At 36.4% G+C, this 23,593-nt stretch overlaps 1 protein-coding gene and 1 long non-coding RNA gene across 7 annotated transcripts in view; one reads left to right on the top strand and one right to left on the bottom strand.

The window, feature by feature from the left end:
- The window catches only part of pex5la (peroxisomal biogenesis factor 5-like a), a 160,231-nt gene that overhangs the window by 16,211 nt on the left and 120,427 nt on the right, over positions 1 to 23,593 (bottom strand). For 3 of the 4 annotated variants that reach the window (XM_061883034.1, XM_061883036.1, XM_061883037.1), the window contains 7 exons: positions 21,315 to 21,408; positions 18,186 to 18,215; positions 14,693 to 14,788; positions 9,672 to 9,788; positions 8,072 to 8,215; positions 5,948 to 6,018; positions 1,600 to 1,818 (listed from right to left, as the gene is read on the bottom strand). In XM_061883034.1, coding sequence (XP_061739018.1) covers positions 1,600 to 1,818; positions 5,948 to 6,018; positions 8,072 to 8,215; positions 9,672 to 9,788; positions 14,693 to 14,788; positions 18,186 to 18,215; positions 21,315 to 21,408 — 771 coding nt within the window. The remainder of the gene's footprint in view (positions 1 to 1,599; positions 1,819 to 5,947; positions 6,019 to 8,071; positions 8,216 to 9,671; positions 9,789 to 14,692; positions 14,789 to 18,185; positions 18,216 to 21,314; positions 21,409 to 23,593) is intronic. The other variant, XM_061883035.1, reaches the window with a different exon arrangement.
- Positions 1 to 23,593, top strand: part of LOC133540436 (uncharacterized) — a 107,474-nt gene that overhangs the window by 227 nt on the left and 83,654 nt on the right. For all 3 annotated transcript variants that reach the window (XR_009803631.1, XR_009803633.1, XR_009803632.1), the window contains exon 2: positions 2,850 to 3,045. This is a non-coding gene — a long non-coding RNA (uncharacterized LOC133540436). The remainder of the gene's footprint in view (positions 1 to 2,849; positions 3,046 to 23,593) is intronic.

Genomic DNA, 23,593 nt, shown 5'->3' with positions numbered 1-23,593 from the left:
TAAGTGTCACTATTTGTCTCTTTGGAAACACTTTTACTTTAAAAATGGTTTATTGTAATTTGTTTATATTGGTCCCTAATTGCTTTTGTATTTGTGCATCTTTTCCAAAGGGTTTTCACCTTACAGATATTTGAAAAAAAAAAAGAGACAAGTTCAAAAATAAAAGGAGAAACAAAGATTTGTCCCATCATTGGATTAAAACAGAGTGAAGTCCCAGTGAAACATCTGATCAAAATGTCAAAACCCTTTTCAAGTTAGAGGAGAACACAAACAACAAACAAACTTAATTTGACAACGTGGCCTGCCTTATAATTTTACATGGCCCGCCAAACTCAATTTATGTGGTCTGCAAAATCATTTAATCTGGCCTGCCATTTCATTTTAAACGGCATATCATTTTAGCCGGCCTGCCATAACAGTTTACGTGGCCCGCCATTTCATTTCCGTGGCCTGCCGTTGTCATTTTAAATAGCCTGCCTTATCATTTTACATGGCCTGCCAAAACCAATTTACCTGGCCTTCCATTTCATTTTAGCCGGCATATCAATTTATCCGGCCCACCATAACATTTTAAGTGGCCTGCCTTTTAATTTTAAATGGCCTGCCATATCGTTTAATGTGGGCGTCCATATCATTTATGTGGCCTGCTATTTCATATTAGCCGGCCCGCCATAACATTTTATGTGGCCCGCCATTTAATTTTATTTGGGCCTCCATGTCATTTATGTGGGCCACCATAGCGTTTTAAGTGGCATGCCATGTCATTTTACGTGGTCTCGGCCCGCCATAACATTTTATGTGGCCTGCAATGTCATTTATGTGGCCAGCCATTTAATTTTATTTGGGCCTCCATGTCATTTATGTGGACCACCATAGCGTTTTAAGTGGCATGCCATGTCATTTTACGTGGCCCCGGCCCGCCATAACATTTAATGTGGCCTGCAATGTCATTTATGTGGCCAGCCATTTAATTTTATTTGGGCCTCCATGTCATTTATGTGGACCACCATAGCGTTTTAAGTGGCATGCCATGTCATTTTACGTGGCCCCGGCCCGCCATAACATTTAATGTGGCCTGCAATGTCATTTATGTGGCCAGCCATTTAATTTTAAGTAGCTAATCATATACTGTAATGTGTGTGTGTGTGTGTGTGTATTGAAATTAGAGCAGGGAGGGGGCGGGTTAAAGTCTGCTCAGGTAAGCAGGGAAGGCGTGTGGCAAAGTGTGCTCGACTGACCAGGGTGGGGGCGGGGTTAAGGTGTGCCAGAGTGAGCAGGGAGGGGCGTGGCATGGTGTGCCAGAGTGAGCAGGGTTAAGGTGTGCCAGATTGGGGGTGTGGCAAAGTGTGCCCACATAAACAGAGAGAGGGCGGGGTTAAGGTGTGCCAGAGTGAGCGGGGAGGGGGCGTGGCAAAGTGTGCCAGAGTGAGCGGGGAGGGGCGTGGCAAAGTGTGCCAGAGTGAGCGGGGAGGGGGCGTGGCTAGGTGTGCCCGAGTGAGCAGTAGAGAGATGCAGTGTTTGCACTGACAAGGTCTGGGCTCCAAATAAGATTCCACTTTGGGCCAATCTAGCAGCAGTTGAAGTAAACACAGCAAGTACCTGTCTTGTCTGGCCATGTTGGCCACCTGGGACATCCTGCGCTGGGACTTGGGCGAGGTCGCCAGGTGCTTCTTGTTCTTCAGCAGCTGCTTGTACTTGGGGTTGTGTCTCAGCCAGCGCAGCAGAGCCTCGCACGCCTCCGGGCGCATCCCCGTGTTGGTCAGGCTCACCGCCAACGCCATGAGGGCCGCCAGGTTGTTGGGGTGGAGCTCCAGACACCTGCATGTCAACACACCTGTTTTGGGAACTTTACACCAAACACCCCACTCTCCAAGTACCACCATAAGGACATTAAATACAGTAGTATAGTACACCCAAGTATTCATTAAGTACCACTATAATGACATTAAAATACAGTAGTATAGTACACCCAAGTATTCATCAAGTACCACCATAATGACATTATATACAGTAGTGTAGTAGACCCAAGTATTCATCAAGTACCACCATAATGACATTAAAATACAGTAGTGTAGCAGATCTAAGTATTCATTAAGTACCACCATAATGACAACATTAAATACAGTAGTGTAGCAGATCTAAGTATTCATTAAGTACCACCCTAATAACAGTAGTGTAGTAGACCTGGCACCATTAGAATACAGTAGCCCAGTAGGCCAAATTATTCATTAAAAACAAGACAGATGTTTTATTTAACAAGTATATTTTAAAAATGACACCGTTTGAACAGTAACACTGTGTTTAAATATTAAAGTGATTATTTGGCCTGCCAGTAGATGGTACCACTGTTTGACAGACACAGTTTCAGACAAAAATCAAGGTATTTCTACACACATTTATTGTTCAAACTGCACAATTGTGAGCTCAGAACTACTTTCTGTTCCTGTCTACAGCGCTAAGCCTTCTGGGTAATGTAGTGTATAAACATTGGCTGCCTACTTGACGTGTGTTAATATATTTAACACAGGGTATGACATTTAACAACATATTTTCATTTTCAATGCTGACGTGGCAAAGGGGCAGCATTTACATGTTAGAGATGTTGAAGTGTGATGCTAATCTCCCATCATTTATAATCATCACAAATATTGTACTGTATCTGTGTTGTAGACGAGTGAAAAATACTGATTTAAGAAAAATAAATTGTCTGACAGCACTTCTAAGAGCATATGTGATGATAACTTATTGTAAACTCCAAACTACAAGCCACTACTTTTTTCCTTCACTTCGAACCCTGCGACTTATAAAACCGTGCAGCTAATTTATGGATTTTTTTCTTTTTTTTGCAGACAGCCATAATGCAAAAATGTGTTGTTGTTTGGGCTATGGCGCCATCTTTCGGACAACTTCACGCACTGCAGGCTTTCTGAATTGCCCTTCTGTTTGGACTGAGCTTTCAACCGGAATTACATTTTCCGTTCTGTCTTCGAGACGTCCATAGCATTTCTACTGATATGGACTCTTCATTCATCACATCCAAGCAAGGTTTGTAAGTTTTACAAACAATTCTTACTTACTAAAATTTCCCATGTGTGATGTCCGTAGGAGTGTATTCATGCATATTTGTTCATGCTATCTTAATGTAATGAAGCCACGTTAGCATTAGCTATTATGCTAACAGGTTTAGGAGTCTGTGCGTTAGTATTATTAACTACTGATGAGTTATAGAGTTAGCTTGCGCAACTAGCGGGTCCATGACCATGACTTCTGTTTTGTTTGATCAGCCCTTTTACTGCCTTGTTACAAAAACAATTAAGGTATGTAAATTCACAGAATATTTCTGTGTAAATAACTCATTTCACAACGTATATATCTGCGGCTTAAGGTCTGGTGCGGCTAATATATGGAAATTATTAAAGTCTGGTGCGGTTTACATACAGGTGTGCTCTTTAGTCCGGAAAACACGGTAATTTTATCTTTAAAACCTGTAGGGGGCCAATAAAAAAAAAAAAAAATTAGTTCACCTAATTTACAATGCCAAGAAAAAGGCTCCAACGTAAGTAAAGTAAGGCTCAACATCAGGGGTCAGCAACCTTTTTGAAAGCAAGAGCTACTTCTTGGATACTGATTATTGCGAAGGGCTACCAGTTTGATACACACTTAAATAAATTGCCAGAAATAGCCAATTTGCTCAATTTACCTTTAATAAATAAATATATATATATTTAAAAAATGGGTATTTCTGTGTCATTACGTCATACATTTTTTTTCCTTTTACGGAAGGTTTTTTGTAGAGACTAAATGATGAAAAAAAAAACACTTAATTGAATGGTTTAAAATTTTGAAACATACTTTATCTTCAATTTCGACTTCTTTTAAAATTCAAAATTCACCTCAAAAAAAGAAAAGAAAAACTAGCTAATTCGTATCTTTTTCCAAAAAATTAAAAATAATTTATGGAACATCATTAGTAATTTTTCCTGATTAAGATTAATTTTAGAATTTTGATGACATGTTTTAAATAGGTTAAAATCCAATCTGCATTTTGTTAGAATATATAACAAATTGGACCAAGCTATATTTCTAACAAAGACAAATCATTATTTCTTCTAGATTTTCCAGGACAAAAATTTTAAAAGAAATTCAATAGACTTTGAAATAAGATTTAAATTTGATTCTAAAGTTTTTGTAGATTAGCCAGAATAATTTAGTTGAATTTCAATCATAATAAGTTTGAAGAAATATTGCACAAATATTCTTTGTCGAAAAAACAGAAGCTAAAATGAAGAATTAAATTAAAATGTATTTATTATTCTTTTAAAAAAAATACTTGAACATTGATTTTTAATTGTCAGGAAAGAAGAGGAAGGAATTTAAAAGGTAAAAAGGTATATGTGTTTAAAAATCCCAAAATCCTTTTTAAGGTTGTATTTTTTTCTCTGAAATTGTCTTTCTGGAAGTTATAAGAATCAAAGTAAAAAAAAAAAAAAAATTTATTCAAACAAGTGAATACCAAGTCTTTAAAATATTATCTTGGATTTTCAAATTCTATTTGAGTTTTGTGTCTCTTAGAATTAAAAATGTCGAGCAAAGCGAGACCAGCTTGCAAGTAAGTAAATAAATACAATTTAAAAAATAGAGGCAGCTCACTGGTAAGTGCTGCTATTTGAGCTATTTTTAGAACAAGCCAGCGGGCGACTCATCTGGTCCTTACGGGCGACCTGGTGCCCGCGGGCACCGCTTTGGTGACCCCTGCTCTACAGGGTTGGAATTGGGGATCAAATCACCCAAAAATTATTCCCGGGCGCGGCCATAGCTGCTGCTCACTGCTCCCCTCACCGCCCAGGGAGTGATCAAGGGTGATGGGTTAAATGCAGAGAATAATTACGCCACACCTAGTCTGTGTGTGACAATCATTGATACGTTAACTCAATTTCCAAAAATGCTCTAGCTTGATGCTAATATACATTGGTTTTGCTACTGATTAGCATTAGCGATTTTAACCTGTCCAGATGTCTTCATGAAAACTACAACTAAGATGCACGTTACCATCAAACAGCTGGTCCGTAATACTCGAAGTAGAAGACTTATAGCATTACTCAGAAAAATAAAACTTACAGCAATAACACTTTTTAGGGCGCAACAAAAACACACAAAGGATGCAGTCCCGCCATCTTGAACTTGCAAGTGTAACCACAATGGCCGCACTTTGCACACTCCTGGCATATATTGAACAATAGTGGGATTGGGCAGGGACACTTTGTTTTTGTTTTAATACTTTTTATCACAAATATGTGGTATGAACATGAAGGTTGGGGTAATGGTAAGTGTTGCCATGGCGACGCTATCTAAAACATTTAATGTCACTTCAGACCACAAAACAGATGGCAGCGGTTACGTAACAGAAAAACAGAAACAATAAGCTGATATCTGACTGCTGGATTAAAGTCCAGTTCTGACTTAAAAAAAACAACGAAAAAACACACGTGTGTGTGTGTGTGTGTGTGTGTGTGTGTATATATATACACACACACACAGTATATAAATGTATACATATATGTATGTACTTGTGTATGTATATTTGTATGTTCTTTGTGGGTTCTTCCGAGGATGTTGTAGTCGTAATGATTTGTGCAGTCCTTTGAGACATTTGTGATTTGGGGCTATATAAATAAACATTGATTGATTGATACATGTATATTTGTATGTATACATACGTGTATGTGTGTATATATATATATATATATATATATATATATATATATATATATATATATATACTGTATGTATATATGCCTTGCAATGAGGTGGCCACTTGTCCAGGGTGTACATCGCCTTCCGCCCGATTGTAGCTGAGATAGGCACCAGCGCCTCCCGCGACCCCAAAGGGAATAAGCGGTAGAAAATGAATGGATGGATGGATATATATATATTTGTGGAGTGTTACCTCTGCAGGGAGACGATGGCTGCCTGCTCGTTTTCGTTTTCAGCCTGGGTGGTCCCCAGCACTTGCCAAGCCTGCAGGGATGCAACATGGTTAAAGTTAGCCTGAAGTGATTTTTATTTTGGAAAAAAAAAACTATTCTTATTAACATCTGGAGTGGACTCATGCTGTCTTTAGGTCGAGGTGGAGTGGTAATTGTTTTTTATTGACACCAAGCATATCATGACGTTAAGTTCACCATTTAGTAAGTTGAATGATGCGGACACATTTGTTACTGAGAGAGGAGACAAAAGCTGTTTTTGATCTTACCAAGCAAAAGGCTTGTAAAACTCTGTGTACAATGGGAAGTGACATTAAGGTGCCGGTTTCTTTGATCTATTGCGATCCAAAGGATGATCTTGTCCTGGCCCGAGATATACAAAGCGGAGAGGAAGCAGGAACCGACGTAAGCTCCAGGCATCTTTTCTTTGAACGGTTTCTGGCCGAGTGCGACGGCTGTTTACGACCCCCTCTCCCCTTAGAAACGGCTGTTGCCATGTAATCAGGGAAAGTCAAAATAAAAGCGGAGGCGTGCAATCCTTTCGTCAGAGCGTGGTGGAAGACTGTACAAAGAGTACAGCCCAGACGTTTCTCCCCATTGAGCTAAATTGAAACCTGTCTCGGATTAATTCCTTGCTTCTTGTCTGTTTAATAGATGTCATTGGTGTTTGAACCTGACACTTTCTTTTTGTATTGTTTCATTTTCACAAATTCTTCAGTAAATTCACCAAACCGTCACCGTGGAGTTATTGAGTCTGTTTAGCTGATTGGAGAGTTACCTTGCGCAGCGAGCGGGTCCATGACCATGACTTCTGTTTGGTTTGATCAGCCGTTTTACTGCCGTGTTACAAACTTTGTGCAATGGCTCAATCTTTTAGAGGAGTTCGCTCACTACAATTGCTGCTGGATCAGTGTGAAAATGCCTGCCGTTTAAAGCTTTGAACCGGAAGTAAAAGTCCTGTTCTGTCTTCTCGCCGTCCATAGCGTTACTAATCAAATGTACTCTTCATCCGTCACTCCAAGCAACATTTGTAAGTTTTTCACTATAACTAAAACAATTCATACTTACTAAACAGTCCCATATGTGATGTCTGTCGGAGTGTTTTCATGCATAATTGAACGTGCTACCGTAATGCAATCAAGCTAGCGTTGTTGGCATTAGCTATTATGTACGTTTACGAGTGTCAAAGATCTTGTCCTGACCCAATATCTACAAAGCGGAGAGGAAGTAGGACCCGACGCAAGCTCGAGGCATCTTTTCTTTGAACTGTTTTGTTGCCGAGGGCGATGGCTGTTTACAACCTCCTCTCCCCTTAGAAACAGCTGTTGCCATGTAATCAGGGAAAGTCAAAATAAAAACGGAGTCGTGCAATCCTTTCGTCAGAGCGTGGTGGAAGACTGTACAAAGAGTACAGCCCAGACGTCTCTCCCCATTGAGCTAAATTTAATCCTGTCTCGGTTTAATTCCTTGCTTCTTGTCTGTTTAATAGATGGCATCAGTGTTTGAACCTGACACTTTCTTTTTGAATTGTTTCACTTTCACAAATTTCTCAGTAAATTCACCAAAACGTCACCGGGGAGTTTTTGAGTCTGTTTTGAGTTGAGTTTGAGTTTATTTGGAACACGCAAGCATACAACATGATACATCACAATTTCCAGTTTCTCTTTTCAACATGTTGGAAAAGCAGTAGGAAGAAGCAGAGCTTATTTAATCCTACCCCTTTTCTTTTACATAACAGTTGCTAAAACTTTTGTTCACTTCCTGTTCGTTTTGATTGGAAAGCTAGTTTGCGCAGCTAGTGGGTCCATGACCGTGGCTTCTGTTTTGTTTGACCAGCCATTTTACTGCCTTGTTACAGACAGCAATTAAATGTACAGTATGTATATAAGCATTTCTGTGTGAATAAGTCATTTCACAACATATATATCTGTCATTTATAGTCTGCTGCAGCTAATATAAGAACAAATTGTTTTCTTCTAAAATGTAGTGGGTGTGGCTTATATCCGGTGAGTGCTATAGTCGGTGAAATGGAGTAATTACCGGTTACTGGTAAAAGTGATACGTGGCAGTGATACCAATGCATTGACCTCTGAATCGTGAGGGTCCTGCAAGACCGCCGCTTCCAGCAGAAGCACGGCGTTGGGCAAGTCCCCCTCCCGGGACTTCTTCTGTCCTTCCTCGAAGGCATTGGCCAGGTCCTTGTAGGGATTGTCGGTGTGGAAGTAGTAACCCTGTCAGCACAACACAAGGACCAGGGCAAGTTGAGCCAGCTCACCACTAATCCATCTTCAACCCACATGTCCTCTTTTTGCACCTGCAATTAAAACTTGGAAGTTTTGCTGGCACCACCGGCCGAGTGCGCTCACGACAAGATGACCTTGGAAGAAGTTTACGCGTTTGTGCCGAAATCACGCTTTGTTTGGTCGTCATTTACTGACAAATGGTTCCGACAAAAATATATCAAAGATTACAAACTATTGACTATTCTTCTTCGTCTGAACTTGCAGCTTCGGGGCACAAATGTATTTTTAGAAATAGCAGCAAGTAACCTTTTTTTTTTTTTTTTCAAATAAATGCCTGTTGTTGCCATGGTGACCCCGGTCGTCTCTGATAATGCAGAATGAAACTAATAATGACCAACTTTTGCCACACGCTTCATTCATTAGACAAGGTTGGTCTTCAATTTGTGAATGTGATGATATTTGACTGTAAACATAATAAAATAGACTGTATACATAATAGTATTATTGACTGCATACATACTACAATTGATTGTATACATAATATAATGGACTTTATCCATAATATAATCGACTGTATACATAATAAAATAGACTGTATACATACTATAATTGATTGTATGCATAATATAATAATCTGTATCCATAATATAATTGACTGCATACATAATAAAATACACTGTATGGATAATATAATTGATTGTATACATAATACAATTGACTGTAAACATACTATAATTGATTGTATACATAACTGACTGTAAACATAATCAAATACACTGTATACTTAATATAATTGACTGTATACATACTATAATTGACTGTATACATAATATATTTGACTGTAATCCTAATATAATTGACTGTATACATCAGGGGATTCCCAAACTATTATAATAGACTGTATACATAATATGATCGACTGTATATATATTATAATTAACTGTATACATATAATAGATGGTATACATAATATAATTGACTGTATACATAATGAACTGTATACATAATAAAATAGACTGCATACATACTATAATAGACTGTATACATATTTTTGACTGCAATCATAACATAATTGACTGTATACATAATACAATCGACTGTATATATAATATAATTGACAGTATACATACTATAATACATTGTATACATAATATAATAGACTGTATACATAATATAATTGACTACATACATAATATAATTGACTGTACTCAAACAATAATTGACTATATACATAATATAATTGATTATATACATAATATAATAGTGCTGCAGGTTTCATAAATGTCTTTTCCACCAAGAACTATAGGAGGCGTCCTACATCACCAAAGGTCCTGGACGTTTGTCCATTGATCCAGTTTGTGTGTGCTGTCATTAGTCCTGCACGCATGCATACTGTACATACAGTAAGTCCTATTTACAGCACCGCTCGTTAGTGGCTAGTGACCTTCTCGTGGGGCGAGACCATGGAGGGAATCTGTCCTTCTTCGTTCTCCGTCAGCCAGTTCCGGCGAGCCAGTTCTTCCCACTCGGCTTGCATCTTGTCCCAGAACTCGGTGTCGGACTACAGACCACAAGGGAAGGGGAGGATCAATGATGGCCACAGTTTCATGTCATCACTTATGTCAAACATTAAAAAGATCAATATTATAACTCAATCATCACCTTGGCAATGACGGGAAGAAATGGAGAAATTTAAATTCCTATTTGATCAATCGTAATACATTCGTACACGCACGGTCCTCCTCTTCCCATGTTTGTGCTAAATCAATAACACGCTGAGGGAGGACTATGTCTCCTGCTGGCCCAGCATGCAAGTCAAAGTAACATGAGGAAAGTGGAAGTGAATGTAACGTGAGAAAAGGGAAAGTGACATGAGAAAAATGAAAGTAACATGAGAAAAGTGAAAGTAATGTGAGGAATGTGAAAGTAACATGAGAAAAATGAACATGACAAAAGTGAAAGTAACATGAGGAAAGTGAAAGTAGCATGAGAAAAGTTAATGTGAAAGTAGCAAAACAAAAATTGAAAGTAATGTGAGAAAAGTGAAAGTAGCATTAGAAAAGTAAATGTAACATGAGAGAAAGAAAAGCAAAAATGAGAAAAGTCAAAGTGGAAGTAATGTGAGAAAAGTGAAAGTACCAAGACAAAACTGAAAAGTAAAATTTAAAAAAGTGAAAGAAATACTCAAATCAGAAATGTAAAAGTAACCAGAGGAAAGAGAAAGTAATGTGAGAAAAGTGAAACATGAGGAAAGTGAAAATAACATGAGAAAAGTGAAAGTAACCTGAGAAAAGTGAAAGTAACCTGAGAAAAGTGAAAGTAACCTGATAAAATGAAAGTAACATAAGGAAAGTGAAAGTAACATGAGGAAAGTTAAAGTAAAAAGAGAAAAGTGGAAGTAACATGAGAAAAGTAAAAGTGGAAGTAACAAGAGGTAAGTGAAAGTAACATGAGAAAAGTGAAAGTAACATAAGGAAAGGGATAGTAACATTAAAGAAGTGAAAGTAACATGAAAAAAATTAAAAGTAAAATGAGAAAAGTGAACATAACGGGAGAAAAGTGAAAGTATCATGAGGAAAGTGAAAGTACCACAAGCAAAATGAAAGTAAAATGAGAACAATTTTAAATAAACTGAGTGATAGTAACATGAGGAAAGTGAAAGTAGTGTGTATGACAGTATTGTATTATGTGGAATACGGCTGTACTTAATGTACACACATACGTACGTACGTACACACACATATATATATATATATATATATATATATATATATACATATGTAAATAAATGCATAGATACATACATATATATACATACATACATACATACATATATTTTCATGTAGTGAAGACTATAATATTCTTCACGTGTATGAATGTGTGATGATGAATGATGACAATGGCAAGTCCTCCATTGTTACAAGTGCCTCGGCGGGTCATGTGACTGCGGGGGCGGGGTCAGTGCCGAGTGTGTCAAAGGTCATCTCATCAGCGCTCTGCACCCCCTCCTGATTGACACGGCGGCCATTGTGGCTCCTGACAGCCGCCATGAAAGTATGCTGACACATTGACTCGAGACTTTTCCTTTTTCTATATATACTACTTATTATGTACTACTTATTATATACACTACTTATTATGTACTACTTATTATATTCACTACTTATTATATATACTACTTATTATATACACTACTTATTATATATAATACTTATTATATATAAACTACTTATCATATATACTACTTATTATATACACTACTTATTATATACACTACTTATTATATATACTACTTATTATAATACACTACTTATTATATACACTACCAATTATATATATACAACTTATTATATATTACCTATTGTATATACTACTTATTATATACACTACCTATTATACATACTACTTATTGTATATACTACTTATTATATATACTACTTATTATATATTACCTATTGTATATAGTACTTATATACACTACCTATTTTATATACTACTTATTATGTATTACCTATTGTATATAACTTATTATATATACTACTTGTTATATATTACCTATTGTATATACTACTTATTATATACACTACTTTACCTATTATATACACTACTTACCTATTATATATACTACTTTTTATATATACTACTAATTATATATTATCTATTGTATTTACTACTTATTATATACATTACTTATTATATATACTAATTATATACACTACTTATTATATATACTATTATATACACTACTTATTATATATTACCTATTGTATATACTACTTATTATATAGACTACTTATTATCACAGTGGTGATCATTGGCTCAAGGTAATTGGACCAAGACTCCACAGGACCTCGGCTAGCGATTCATATCATAGCCGTTCAAATGTGGCTTTCAAATAGGTGTTCCCGCTGCGAACAATAGAACAGTCTTTGATCCCTGTGGTTAAACATCGCTGCAGATTAAGCTAAATTGCGTGTTTGAATTGGACTTTGAGTTTGAGTCTTTGGTCTGGGAGTGATGTGTACAAACACCGCACAGTCGACTGTGATGGGATCAAACATCAATAATTACATTTGAAGCAAACAAATGAACAAACCAACACATCAACCAACCAACCAACCAACGGACAGACGAATCAACCGAATGAAAGAACGGACGGACGAATGAAACAACTGAACAATAAACCAATCAAACGAACCAAACGATTGAACGGACAGACAGACAAATCAACCCAAGGAAAGAACCGACCAACAGACGGACGAAACTATAGAGGGACTAACTAATCAACTGAACAAATGAACCAACCAATTATCAAACATTGATCATTTACATTTGAAGTAAACAAATGAACAAAACAATACACCAACCAACCAACCAATAAACAGATAGACGAATCAACCGAATGAAAGAATGGACGGACGAATGAAACAATCAACCAAACAAACGAACCAATCAACCGAACACAAACGAACCAATCGAACGGACGGACAAATCAACCCAAGGAAAGAACCGACCGACAGATGGACCAACCTATAGAGGGACAATCTAATCAACCAAAAGAATGAACCAACCAATTGTCAAACATCGATAATTACATTTGAAGCAAACAAATGAAAAAACCAACACACTAACCAACCAACAAACGGACGAATGAAACAACCGAACAATCAGCCAAACAAATGAACCAATCAACCGAAGAAACGAACAAATTGAACGGACGGACCGACAGACAAATCAACCACAGGAAAGAACCGACCGACAGACGGTCGAACCAATAAAGCACAGGTCGGGAACCTTTTGGGCTGAGAGCCATACAAGCCAAATATTTTTAAAAGTATTTCCGTGAGAGCGATATATTATTTTTTTTATAACATTGAATACAACTATATGCGTGCATTTTTAAGAAACACCAACATTTTTAGAGTATAATAAGTCTCTTGTTCTTTGTAATAACATTGTTATTCTGAGGCTAACCAAAAATAAATAAAATACTTCTTACCATTAATGCGACTTTTTGAACAGGTGCGGTAGAAACCGGATGGATGGATAAAAATGCATGAGAACGTTTTATAATTTGAACGTTATTTTTGACACTGTGATTACCAGCGGAAATATTCATTACTTATCGTGTTAAGCAATGTCAGCTAAGATTTATCTGAGAGCCAGATGCAGTCATTAAAAGAGCCACATCTGGCTCTAGAGCCATAGGTTCCCTACCCCTGCAATAGAGGGACAAACTAATCAACCAAATGAATGAAAAAAACAATTATCAAACATCGATACTTAAATTTGAAGCAAACAAATGAATGAAACAACATACTAACCAATCAATCAGATAACCAACCAACAAACGGACGGACGAATCAACCGAATGAAAGAACGGACGGACGAACGAAACATCCAAACAATCAATCAAACAAACGAACCAATCAACCGAACCAATCGAACGAAAGGACAGACAGACTAATCAACCCAAGGAAAAAACCAACCAAAGAAAGACGGACGAAACAATAGAGGGACAAACTAATCAATTAAACGAATGAACCAACCAATCATCAAACATCGATAATTACATTTGAAGCAAATAAATGAATGAACCAACGAACCAACCAACCAACAGACGGACGAATTAACCGAATGAAAGAACGGACGTACGAACGAAACACCCGAACAATCACCCAAACAAACGAACCAATCAACCGAACCAATCGAACGAAAGGACGGACAGACGAATCAACCCAAGGAAAAAACCAACCGACAGACGGACGAAACAATAGAGGGACAAACTAATCAATTAAACGAATGAACCAACCAATCATCAAACATCGATAATTACATTTGAAGCAAATAAATGAATGAACCAACACACCAACCAACCAACCAACCAAACAACCAACAGACGGACGAATTAACCGAATGAAAGAACGGACGTACGAACGAAACACCCGAACAATCAACCAAACAAACGAACCAATCAACCGAACAAACGAACCAATCGAACGAACGGACGGACAGACGAATCAACCCAAGGAAAGAACTGACCGACAGACGGACGACCAGATAGAGGGACAAACTAATCAATTAAATGAATAAACCAACCAAACAAAGAACCAAAAAATACAATCTACCAACGAACCAACCGAACAATCAAACAACAAACTAACCAGTAAAACAAACAACAAACTAACCGAACTAACTGAACCAATCAATTAAAAAATGATCACATTGTGTATGAACATAAAATATGTTAGTTCGGTAATAAAAATGTGGGTCATTTTGACCTAAATGATACAAGCCAGTAAGTAAGTAAGAACTGTGATTAATCAAGATTCAAGAGTGATGAATCAGATTTTTATAAATGAAACGTCTAAAATGCGCATCTAAAACACACACGCGCACATGTACACATACACACACACGCGTCCACACACACTGCATACCCTGCCTGTCCAGAGGTGTGCTTACCTCCACAGCAGCCTTGGCTCTCTCAAACTCCTCCTCCAGGGACTGATGTCTGGACAGGAGGGCACTGCCCCACCGCTGGTCCTTGGTGAGGCGAGCCTGTTACACACACACACACACACATGTCCTCATGATACACACACACATATATATACACATACGTACACACACACACAGTCAGCCAGGAGACAGGCAGGGAGAGTGTGCAGGGTCAGCCTTCTCAGGGACGGGTGACTATGTCCTCCCCAACTAAGTCCAGGGTTTCCCACACATTCATTTATTCGTGGCGGCCACAAAAAAAGAAAATAAATTCGGCTTTTGACTCGCTTGACCGCTCATAAAAGCAATGGGACTCTGTCTGTGAATGGAGCTTGTAGTTAAATATTATATAAATATGTACATAAAGTGTTGTAATTATATTCCAACTCCGCGTTCTTCTTGGTCATCCCCGCCGCCACTGTCACCCCCTTCACCCCCCCATCACCCGACCACACCCCCACAAATAGATGCCTGACCTGTGGGAAACACTGAAGTCCCTGGCATGCTTAGCGGGATCACAGCTGGCCTCCACCCTCACGTCAACATCATGCCCGACTCGCTCCGGTGGTCTCGCTTCCAGATGGAGGAGCTCCGCAAACATGCAGTTTTTACGTCACGTCGCCACTAAACAGTGATCTACTGCGGACAATGAAGAACTGAAGTCTCCGTGGGTATGGACTGAGGTTCACACAGGACGCACCTTAGATCAAACAAATAGTTCATACCAAAAACTGCACGACTAAATGGGCTCATTGGAACCATTACTCTTGACTTCATCAAACAGTGTTACTGTTCAAACTGTGTGTAATGTTACAGTGGCCAAAAATATTACATGTTAAACTAAACCTCAGCCTTGTTTTTAATGAATACTTAGGTCTAGTACACTACTGTATTAAATGTTTTATAATGGTGGTACTTAATGAATACTTAGGTCTACTATATGACTGTATTTTAATGTTGTCATTATGGTGGTACTTAATGAATACTTAGGTGTACTACAATACTGTATTTAATGTAGTCATTATGGTGGTACTTAATGAATACTTAGGTCTACTATATGACTGTATTTTAATGTTGTCATTATGGTGGTACTTAATGAATACTTAGGTCTACTACACTACTGTATTAAATGTTGTTATTGTGGTGGTACTTAATGAAGTCTTGGGTCTACTACACTACTGTATTTAATGTTGTCATTATGGTGGTACTTAATGAATACTTAGGTCTACTACACTACTTTATCAAATGTTGTCATTGTGGTGATACTTAATGAATACTTAGGTCTACTACACTACTGTATTTATTGTTGTCATTATGGTGGTACTTAATGAATACTTAGGTCTACTACACTACTGTATTGCAATGTTGTCATTATGGTGGTACTTAATGAATACTTAAGGCTACTACACTACTGTATTTAATGTTGTCATTATGGTGGTACTTAATGAATACTTAGGGGTACTACACTACTGTATTTAATGTTGTCATTATGGTGGTACCTAATGAATACTTAGGGGTACTACACTACTGTATTTAATCTTGTCATTATGGTGGTACTTAATGAATACCTAAGGCTACTACACTACTGTATTTAATGTTGTCATTATGGTGGTACTTAATGAATACTTAGGTCTACTAAACTACTGTATTTAATTTTGTCATTATGGTGGTACTTAATGAATACTTAGGGGTACTACACTACTGTATTTAATGTTGTCATTATGGTGGTACTTAATGAATACTTAGGGGTACTACACTACTGTATTTAATGTTGTCATTATGGTGGTACTTAATGAATACTTAGGTCTACTACACTACTGTATTCCATGTTATTATGGTGTTACTTGGAGAGAGCCATGTGATTTTTGAGGTGGTACTTACTGAAAAAATGAATGTTGCTTATCAATTTGAATGTATTATTATTATTATTATTTACTGAGTTTACTTAGTTTTATATTTCATCATCAAATGATTTGTCAGTCATAAAATGTTTATATTTTATATATTTTTTTAATTCAGGAAAATTCATGCACTTTAAATATTTTCCGCTGCAGACTAAAATAGTGCTACCGTAAGTCGATTTATATTTCTTTATATTTTAATGTCAATGATGATGCAATGTTATGCAGAGGTGTAATTAAAACAATTTTACAGACAAATGATACTATGTTTGGGGGAGGGGGTGAACATGAAATTAAGTAAGAATCACTACACTAAAATACATTTTAATTAACCTGTTGTTAATTTGACAGCCCTAATAAATATGCATTAGAGTATTTTAGATGTTCGAGTGGCGGCCATTTGTAACAAACTATATTAGCAGCAGCATAGCGGGTCCTCTCTGGTATAAAATATCTCTTTGGGCAGGGGAGTCCAAAATTTCTGACTTGGGAGCCATATCTATGTGTATATACTGTGTATGTATATGTATATATATATATATATACTGTGTATGTATATGTATGTATATGTATGTATATATGTATGTATATGTATATGTATATGTATATATGTATATATGTATATGTATATATGTATATGTATATATATGTATATATGTATATGTGTGTATGTATGAGTGTATATATATTGTGTGTATATATGCAGTACGTGTGTATATTTATGAATGTGTATATATTAATATATCTGTTTTTATATATATATATATGTGTGTGCGTGGATATGTACATATTTTTACGTGTGTTTGTGTGTGTGTGTGTGTGTATATATATATATATATATATATATATATATGACGGCGTCGGGCTGCACATGGCCGCGGGCAATAGTTTGGACACCCCTGTCTTAGAGGAATTGATGGGCATTTTACTGGCACAGAACTCACAAAAACATGCCGCATTTGGATGGGCGATTAGTTGGGGACAAAATGACTCCTGGAGAACACTCTAATGCCACATGATTATTGTGGGGGTGGATTTTTCCATGGACTCATTACCTTGTCCACTCGCAAGTACATTTCATGCAAAACACATCTTCAGTTTTTGCATGCAGCCTGCGTTGTGTGTGTGTGTGTGTGTGTGTGTGTGTTTTGTGGATACCAACGAGGAGGAGACCACACGACCGCACATTTGGGTTTGTTTGTGAACACCTGCCATCCATCTTGGACGGCTATCTTTAATCCCACATCAATTATTAAGGGGGGTGACGCATGTTGGGATCCACACTAAGTAAGACCTGTTAATAATTCACAGGCTATTCATCTAATAATGGCATCAGAAATAAGACCTGGACACACCTCCACCCAGCAAGAAAGCGCTTCACATTTGGACCTTGTAGCACCACCAGGCAGCAGCAATCTGGATTTAACCCAAAAGGCTTCAGGGGCTGGTTTTTTGGTTTTTTTTGGAAGTCAAATTTCCCGACGTGGTGTGTGAGCGCGGTGCAAATGTTTAAGTCTTTCCGTGTGAAATGATAGGATGCACATAGGGAGGCTTACATGTCTTCCACTAATATACTGCCTGTTGAGCTGAAATGGAAGAATGGGAGTTGTTAGGACAAAGCAGGGCTTGAACCTTCACAGCAGGGTGCAAACTTGAAGGATTTGTGTGCAGAACATTCCACTGATTGCACCTGGACTCTTTGGGCTGTCTTATTGGCAGGGCTGGGTAATGCCAACCCATTAAGGAACCCATGAAAGAAGCAATGAACAAACTGACAAACGTACATATGACAAACCGATGAATTAACCTATGAACGAACCAAAAAACAAACTAATGAACAAAACAACGAACGAACAGATGCACGAACCGATGAAGTTACGAATGAAGGTACCCGTGAAGGAACCAATGAAGGAACCAATTAACGAACCCATGAACAAACCTACGAAAGAAATTATGAATGAAACGATGAATTAACCGATACACGACCCAATGAAGGAACCCTTGAACAAACTGATTAACGAAGCACTGAACGAATCGCTGAACGAACAAATAAATTAACCAATGAACAAAACAATGATCGTACCTATGAATGAACCTATGAACAAGCCAAAAAACAAAGCGATGAATGAATCTATGAACGAGCCAAAAAACAAAGCGATGAATGAACCTATGAACGAACCAAAAAACACACTAATGAACGAAACAATGAACGAACAGATGCACAAACCGATAAAGTTACCAATGAAGGTACCCGTGAAGGAACCAATGAAGGAACTCATGAAGGAACCAATGAACGAACCCATGAACAAACCTACGAAAGAAATGATGAATGAAACGATGAACTAACCGATACACGACCCAATGCACGAACCAATGAAGGAACCCTTGAACAAACTGATTAACAAACTGATTAACGAACTGATTAACGAACCACTGAACGAATCGCTGAACGAACAAATAAATGAACCAATGAACAAAACAATGATCGTACCTATTAATGAACCTATGAACGAGCCAAAAAACAAAGCGATGAATGAATCTATGAACGAACCGATGAAGTTACCAATGAAGGTACCCGTGAAGGGAAACAAAAGACGCTAGCGTGAAAGCTAGGAAATATAAAGAACTAAGACTTGGCATGAAGGCATAAAAAGTAAAAACAAAGATGATTGGCATGTGAGCTAAAGATGACTAGGTGGCTGAGCTAATGAGCTAGCGAGAAAAGCATACCTGACGTTACGTTGCGTGAAAACAAACTAGAGTCCCAGGCAGAAGAATGAAAAGAGGAAGGTGATTAACAGAGAACATGTGTGCAGGAACCGGTAGTAACAGCTGAAACTGATAAGTAACCATGGTGATGGACTAAACGGAAAATAAACGGATCAAACGGAGAATGAGAACAAAGATGGAAAAATAAATAATATGTGAAGATCCGAGTCACGGATCGCAACAAAAACAATCACTTACTGTACAATGTTTGCTCTCACTGGGATAAAGACCGATGGGATGTGTATTTCTTTCAGATAGCGAATTCAACGTAATCCTCACTCCTCGGGTAAAACAAAAAATACCGTACTTCCTTGAATTGCCGCAGGACATATAGTATGCGCATGCCTTGAATTACTGCCGGGTCAAACTTGCTTGGCAAAATAATTAGCATATGCCTAGAATTACCGCCGGGTCAAACTCGTCACGTCACGAGTGACACTTCCCCTGTCATCATTTTCAAAATGGACGAGGCTGATTTCAATCATTTGAAATCGCATAAAGAGAAGAAGATTAAGAGCTATTCAGAAGGATTTAAGGTCCAAGCTATTGAATATGCTAAAAAGAACAGTTAGCAGCTATATTTTATTAATATACCGTAGCTGCGTGTGTCAAATATGAGTCATTAAATGACTCCCGCCTCCTGGTGGTAGAGGGCGCTAATGTCATCTTTCTTGCGACTACTCGGCTGCAGAAGAAGTGACAAGAGTGACGTGATATGTGCTGGGACGGATATGACGGACCTTTTAGGATGTAACACTCCTATGCTGGCTATGTAAACAACCGGGCTGAAAGAAAGTATGTCCCAGTCCTAAATACCCAGTGTATTATTTATACAATAACACTTCATGGTGGCAGTGGTGGGATAAAGAGATCACCCACGGAGCAGAACGGGAGGGGGAGTTGTCCGAGGGTAATTCTGTCATCGCCCGCACTTGAGGAGTTGAGCTAACCGATGGCAGCGGTCTGATAGCAGTTTTCTAAACTGGACTTTCAATCGAAGCAGGAGGTTTGATTGATTGATTGATACTTTTATTAGTAGATTGCACAGATCAGTACATATTCCGTACAATTGACCACTAAATGGTAACATCCGAATAAGTTTTTCAACTTGTTTAAGTCGGGGTCCACGTTAATCAATTCATGGTAAAATAAAGGAAGCTCTCCATCGAGACAGACACTTTTAAAACTGAAGAAAGATAAGGAAGACTTCTATAAACAAGTTATCGAAGCTTTTGATCAGAAGGAGCTGGCATGGACTTCCATCCATTGTCTACCGCTTATTTTCTTTGGGGTCGCTGGTGCCTGACTTCATTTATAAGTAAAGGTAAGACCATAATAACGTTTATTTTTATTAAATGTGCTTTTCATGATGGTATCCTTACATCACACTCAATTTTTTACTACATGCCTTTGGTAAGTGTCGGAGTGAGAAGAGGTTTTAAAATAATAAGCGCATGCTTACCTTTACCACATGCCTTTGGTAAGCGCAGGAGTGAGAAGAGGTTTTAAATTAATTAGCGCCCCGGCGGCAATTCAAGAAAATACGGTAAGCATATTGTTGCGTCTTCTTCACAATTTTTTCAGTTTTAAGTTAGATGTCAAAGTTGACCAACTTGTGAGTTTATGTACGAAACCTTCCACTATCCAGGCATGACTTATCATCTAGAATGAACTTTCACCAACTCTGAGGCGATGCAGCCGCTCACTATGTCCATATAGCGGCATAAGCTCGTTAGCTCACTGTGATCAATGGGCCGCTAAAAGTAGTCCCTCTGCTTTAGCACCTATGATAACAATGTCCAGTTTTGACCGATTGAACGCGGACAGGATTCAACGACTGAATTTGAACACTGACAGGCAATAGTAAGACATTTCTATCGAGAGGAAGAGGATTTTGAAACACGGTGGCCACGTACTTGAGAGGAGAGCGCCGACTCGGGCTCCACTTTGGTGTTTGCTTCCGTGCAGTTCTTGTTCTGCGGCTCCGACTGGCTTTTACAGTCCATGGACCTGAAGAAGACAAAACCTGTTTTCAATCCAGGTGAAACATTTTCTTGGAAGTTGCTCCTCACTATTTCAACAATCCATAACTATTATGGTCGTAGTTCACGGCTAAATTCAGTATCTCATAATATGTACCAAAAAATAGTTCAATATTTTAAATCTCGCTCTATTAAATTTTTTTTTTACCAACTTTCTGAGAAGTTGATTAGTCTCTTCTTTTGGACTCCAAATAACTTTTGCCCCAATAATTCATTGACTCAAAAGACTCGACTCACTTAAATCTCAATCGACAAATAAATACTGAAGTCATTTATTTAATAGGTAAATAATTGAAATGATAAATTAAATAGTAAATCAATGGCTTTGGTGGTGAAATAATTTAATCTTAAAATAATTAGTTCGAAAATTGAATATTAAAATCTTGAAATTAATAATTATATAGTGAAATTATCCAATTTTGAAAAAAAACATCAAATTATTAAGTAGTGAAGTTATGTTATTGTGTAATAGTGTAATAATTAATTTAAGAAAAAAATAATTACATCTTGAAATTATTAATCAAATAGTGAAATTATTAATTAAGTGCAGTAAAGTTTATTGTGTAATAATTAATAGTGCAATAATCAAGTAGTGAAATAATTAATTTGCTATCAAAATAATTACATCTTGAAATAATTAATAAAATACTTAATTAAGTAGTGTAGTAACTGTTATTGTGTAATAATAGTGTAATAATCAAGTAGTGGAATAATTAATTTGATGGAAAATATAAAACATCTTGAAATAGTTAATCAAATAGTTAAATAATTAAGTAGTAGTTTTTTTTATTGTTATAATTACCAGTGTAATAATCAAGTAGTGAATTCATTAATTTGATAGCAAAATAATTACATCTTGAAATAATTATTCAAATGGTTAAATAATTAAGTAGTAGAATAACATTTATTGTGTAGTAATAGTGTAATCGAGTAGTGAAATAATTAATTTGATAGTAAAATAATTACATCTTGAAATAAATAATCAAATAGTAAAATATTTAAGTAGTAGAGTCATTTTTATTGTGTAATAATTAAGTGTAATCAGGTAGTGAAATAATTAATTTGCTAGCAAAAAAATTACATCTTGAAATTATTAATCAAATAGTTGAATAGATAAGTAGTAGAGTAATTGTAATTATGTAATAATAGTGGAATAATTAAGTAGTGAAATAATTTGATAGAAAAATAATTACATCTTTAAATATCTAATCAAATAGTTAATTAATCAAGGAGTGGTGTAATTATTTTTGTAATAATTAATAGTGTAATAGTCAAGTAGTGGAATAACTAATTTGATAGCTAAATAATTACATCTTAAAATAATGATTCAAGTACTTAAATAATTTATTAAGTAGTACAATAACTCTTATTCAGTAATAATTAATAGTGTAATAATTATTTTGATAGTAAAATAATTACATTTTGAAATAATTAATCAAATAGTGAATTAATGAATTAAGTAGTGGAGGAATTGTTATTGTGTAATAATTAATAGTGTAATATTTAAGTAGTGAAATAATTTGATAGTAAAATAATTACATCTTGAAATAATTAATCAAATAGTGAATTAAGAAGTGGAGTAATTGTTATTTTTTAATAATTAATAGTGTAATAATCAAGTACTGAAATAATTAATTTGGTAGCAAAATAATTACATCTTGAAATAAATTAGTGGAGTAATTGTTATCGCGTAATTAATAATGTTATAATCAAGTAGTGAAATGATCAATTTAATAGGAAAATGATTAATATAGGTAAATTTATAGATAGTGAAATAATTGAAGGGGTAAATAATTAAATTATTTAAAAATGAAAACAATATTACCATCTTGAAATGATTAATTAAAAAGTGAAATTATTAATTAGTGAAATTTTTATATTTAAAAATATCAAATACCGAAATAATTAGGTAAAGTACATCTGTAATAATTGTGGAATCATTAGTAAATAATTTTTATAGAAAAATAATTAATATCTTGAAAATTATTAAATAGCGAAATGATTCAACCTTGACACTCATTATTGAGGAAATAATCAATTTAACAGTAAAAAATGTTTATTGAGGAATAAATCAAACCTTGAAATAATTCAAATTTTGAAATAACTAATTTAAATATGAAAAAATTATTTGAATAGTGAAATAACTAATTGAA

The sequence above is a fragment of the Nerophis ophidion genome, linkage group LG22 (assembly GCF_033978795.1).
Source record: "Nerophis ophidion isolate RoL-2023_Sa linkage group LG22, RoL_Noph_v1.0, whole genome shotgun sequence".
NCBI classification, from domain to species: Eukaryota; Metazoa; Chordata; class Actinopteri; order Syngnathiformes; family Syngnathidae; genus Nerophis; species Nerophis ophidion.
This window is presented reverse-complemented; position numbering and strand designations above follow the sequence as displayed.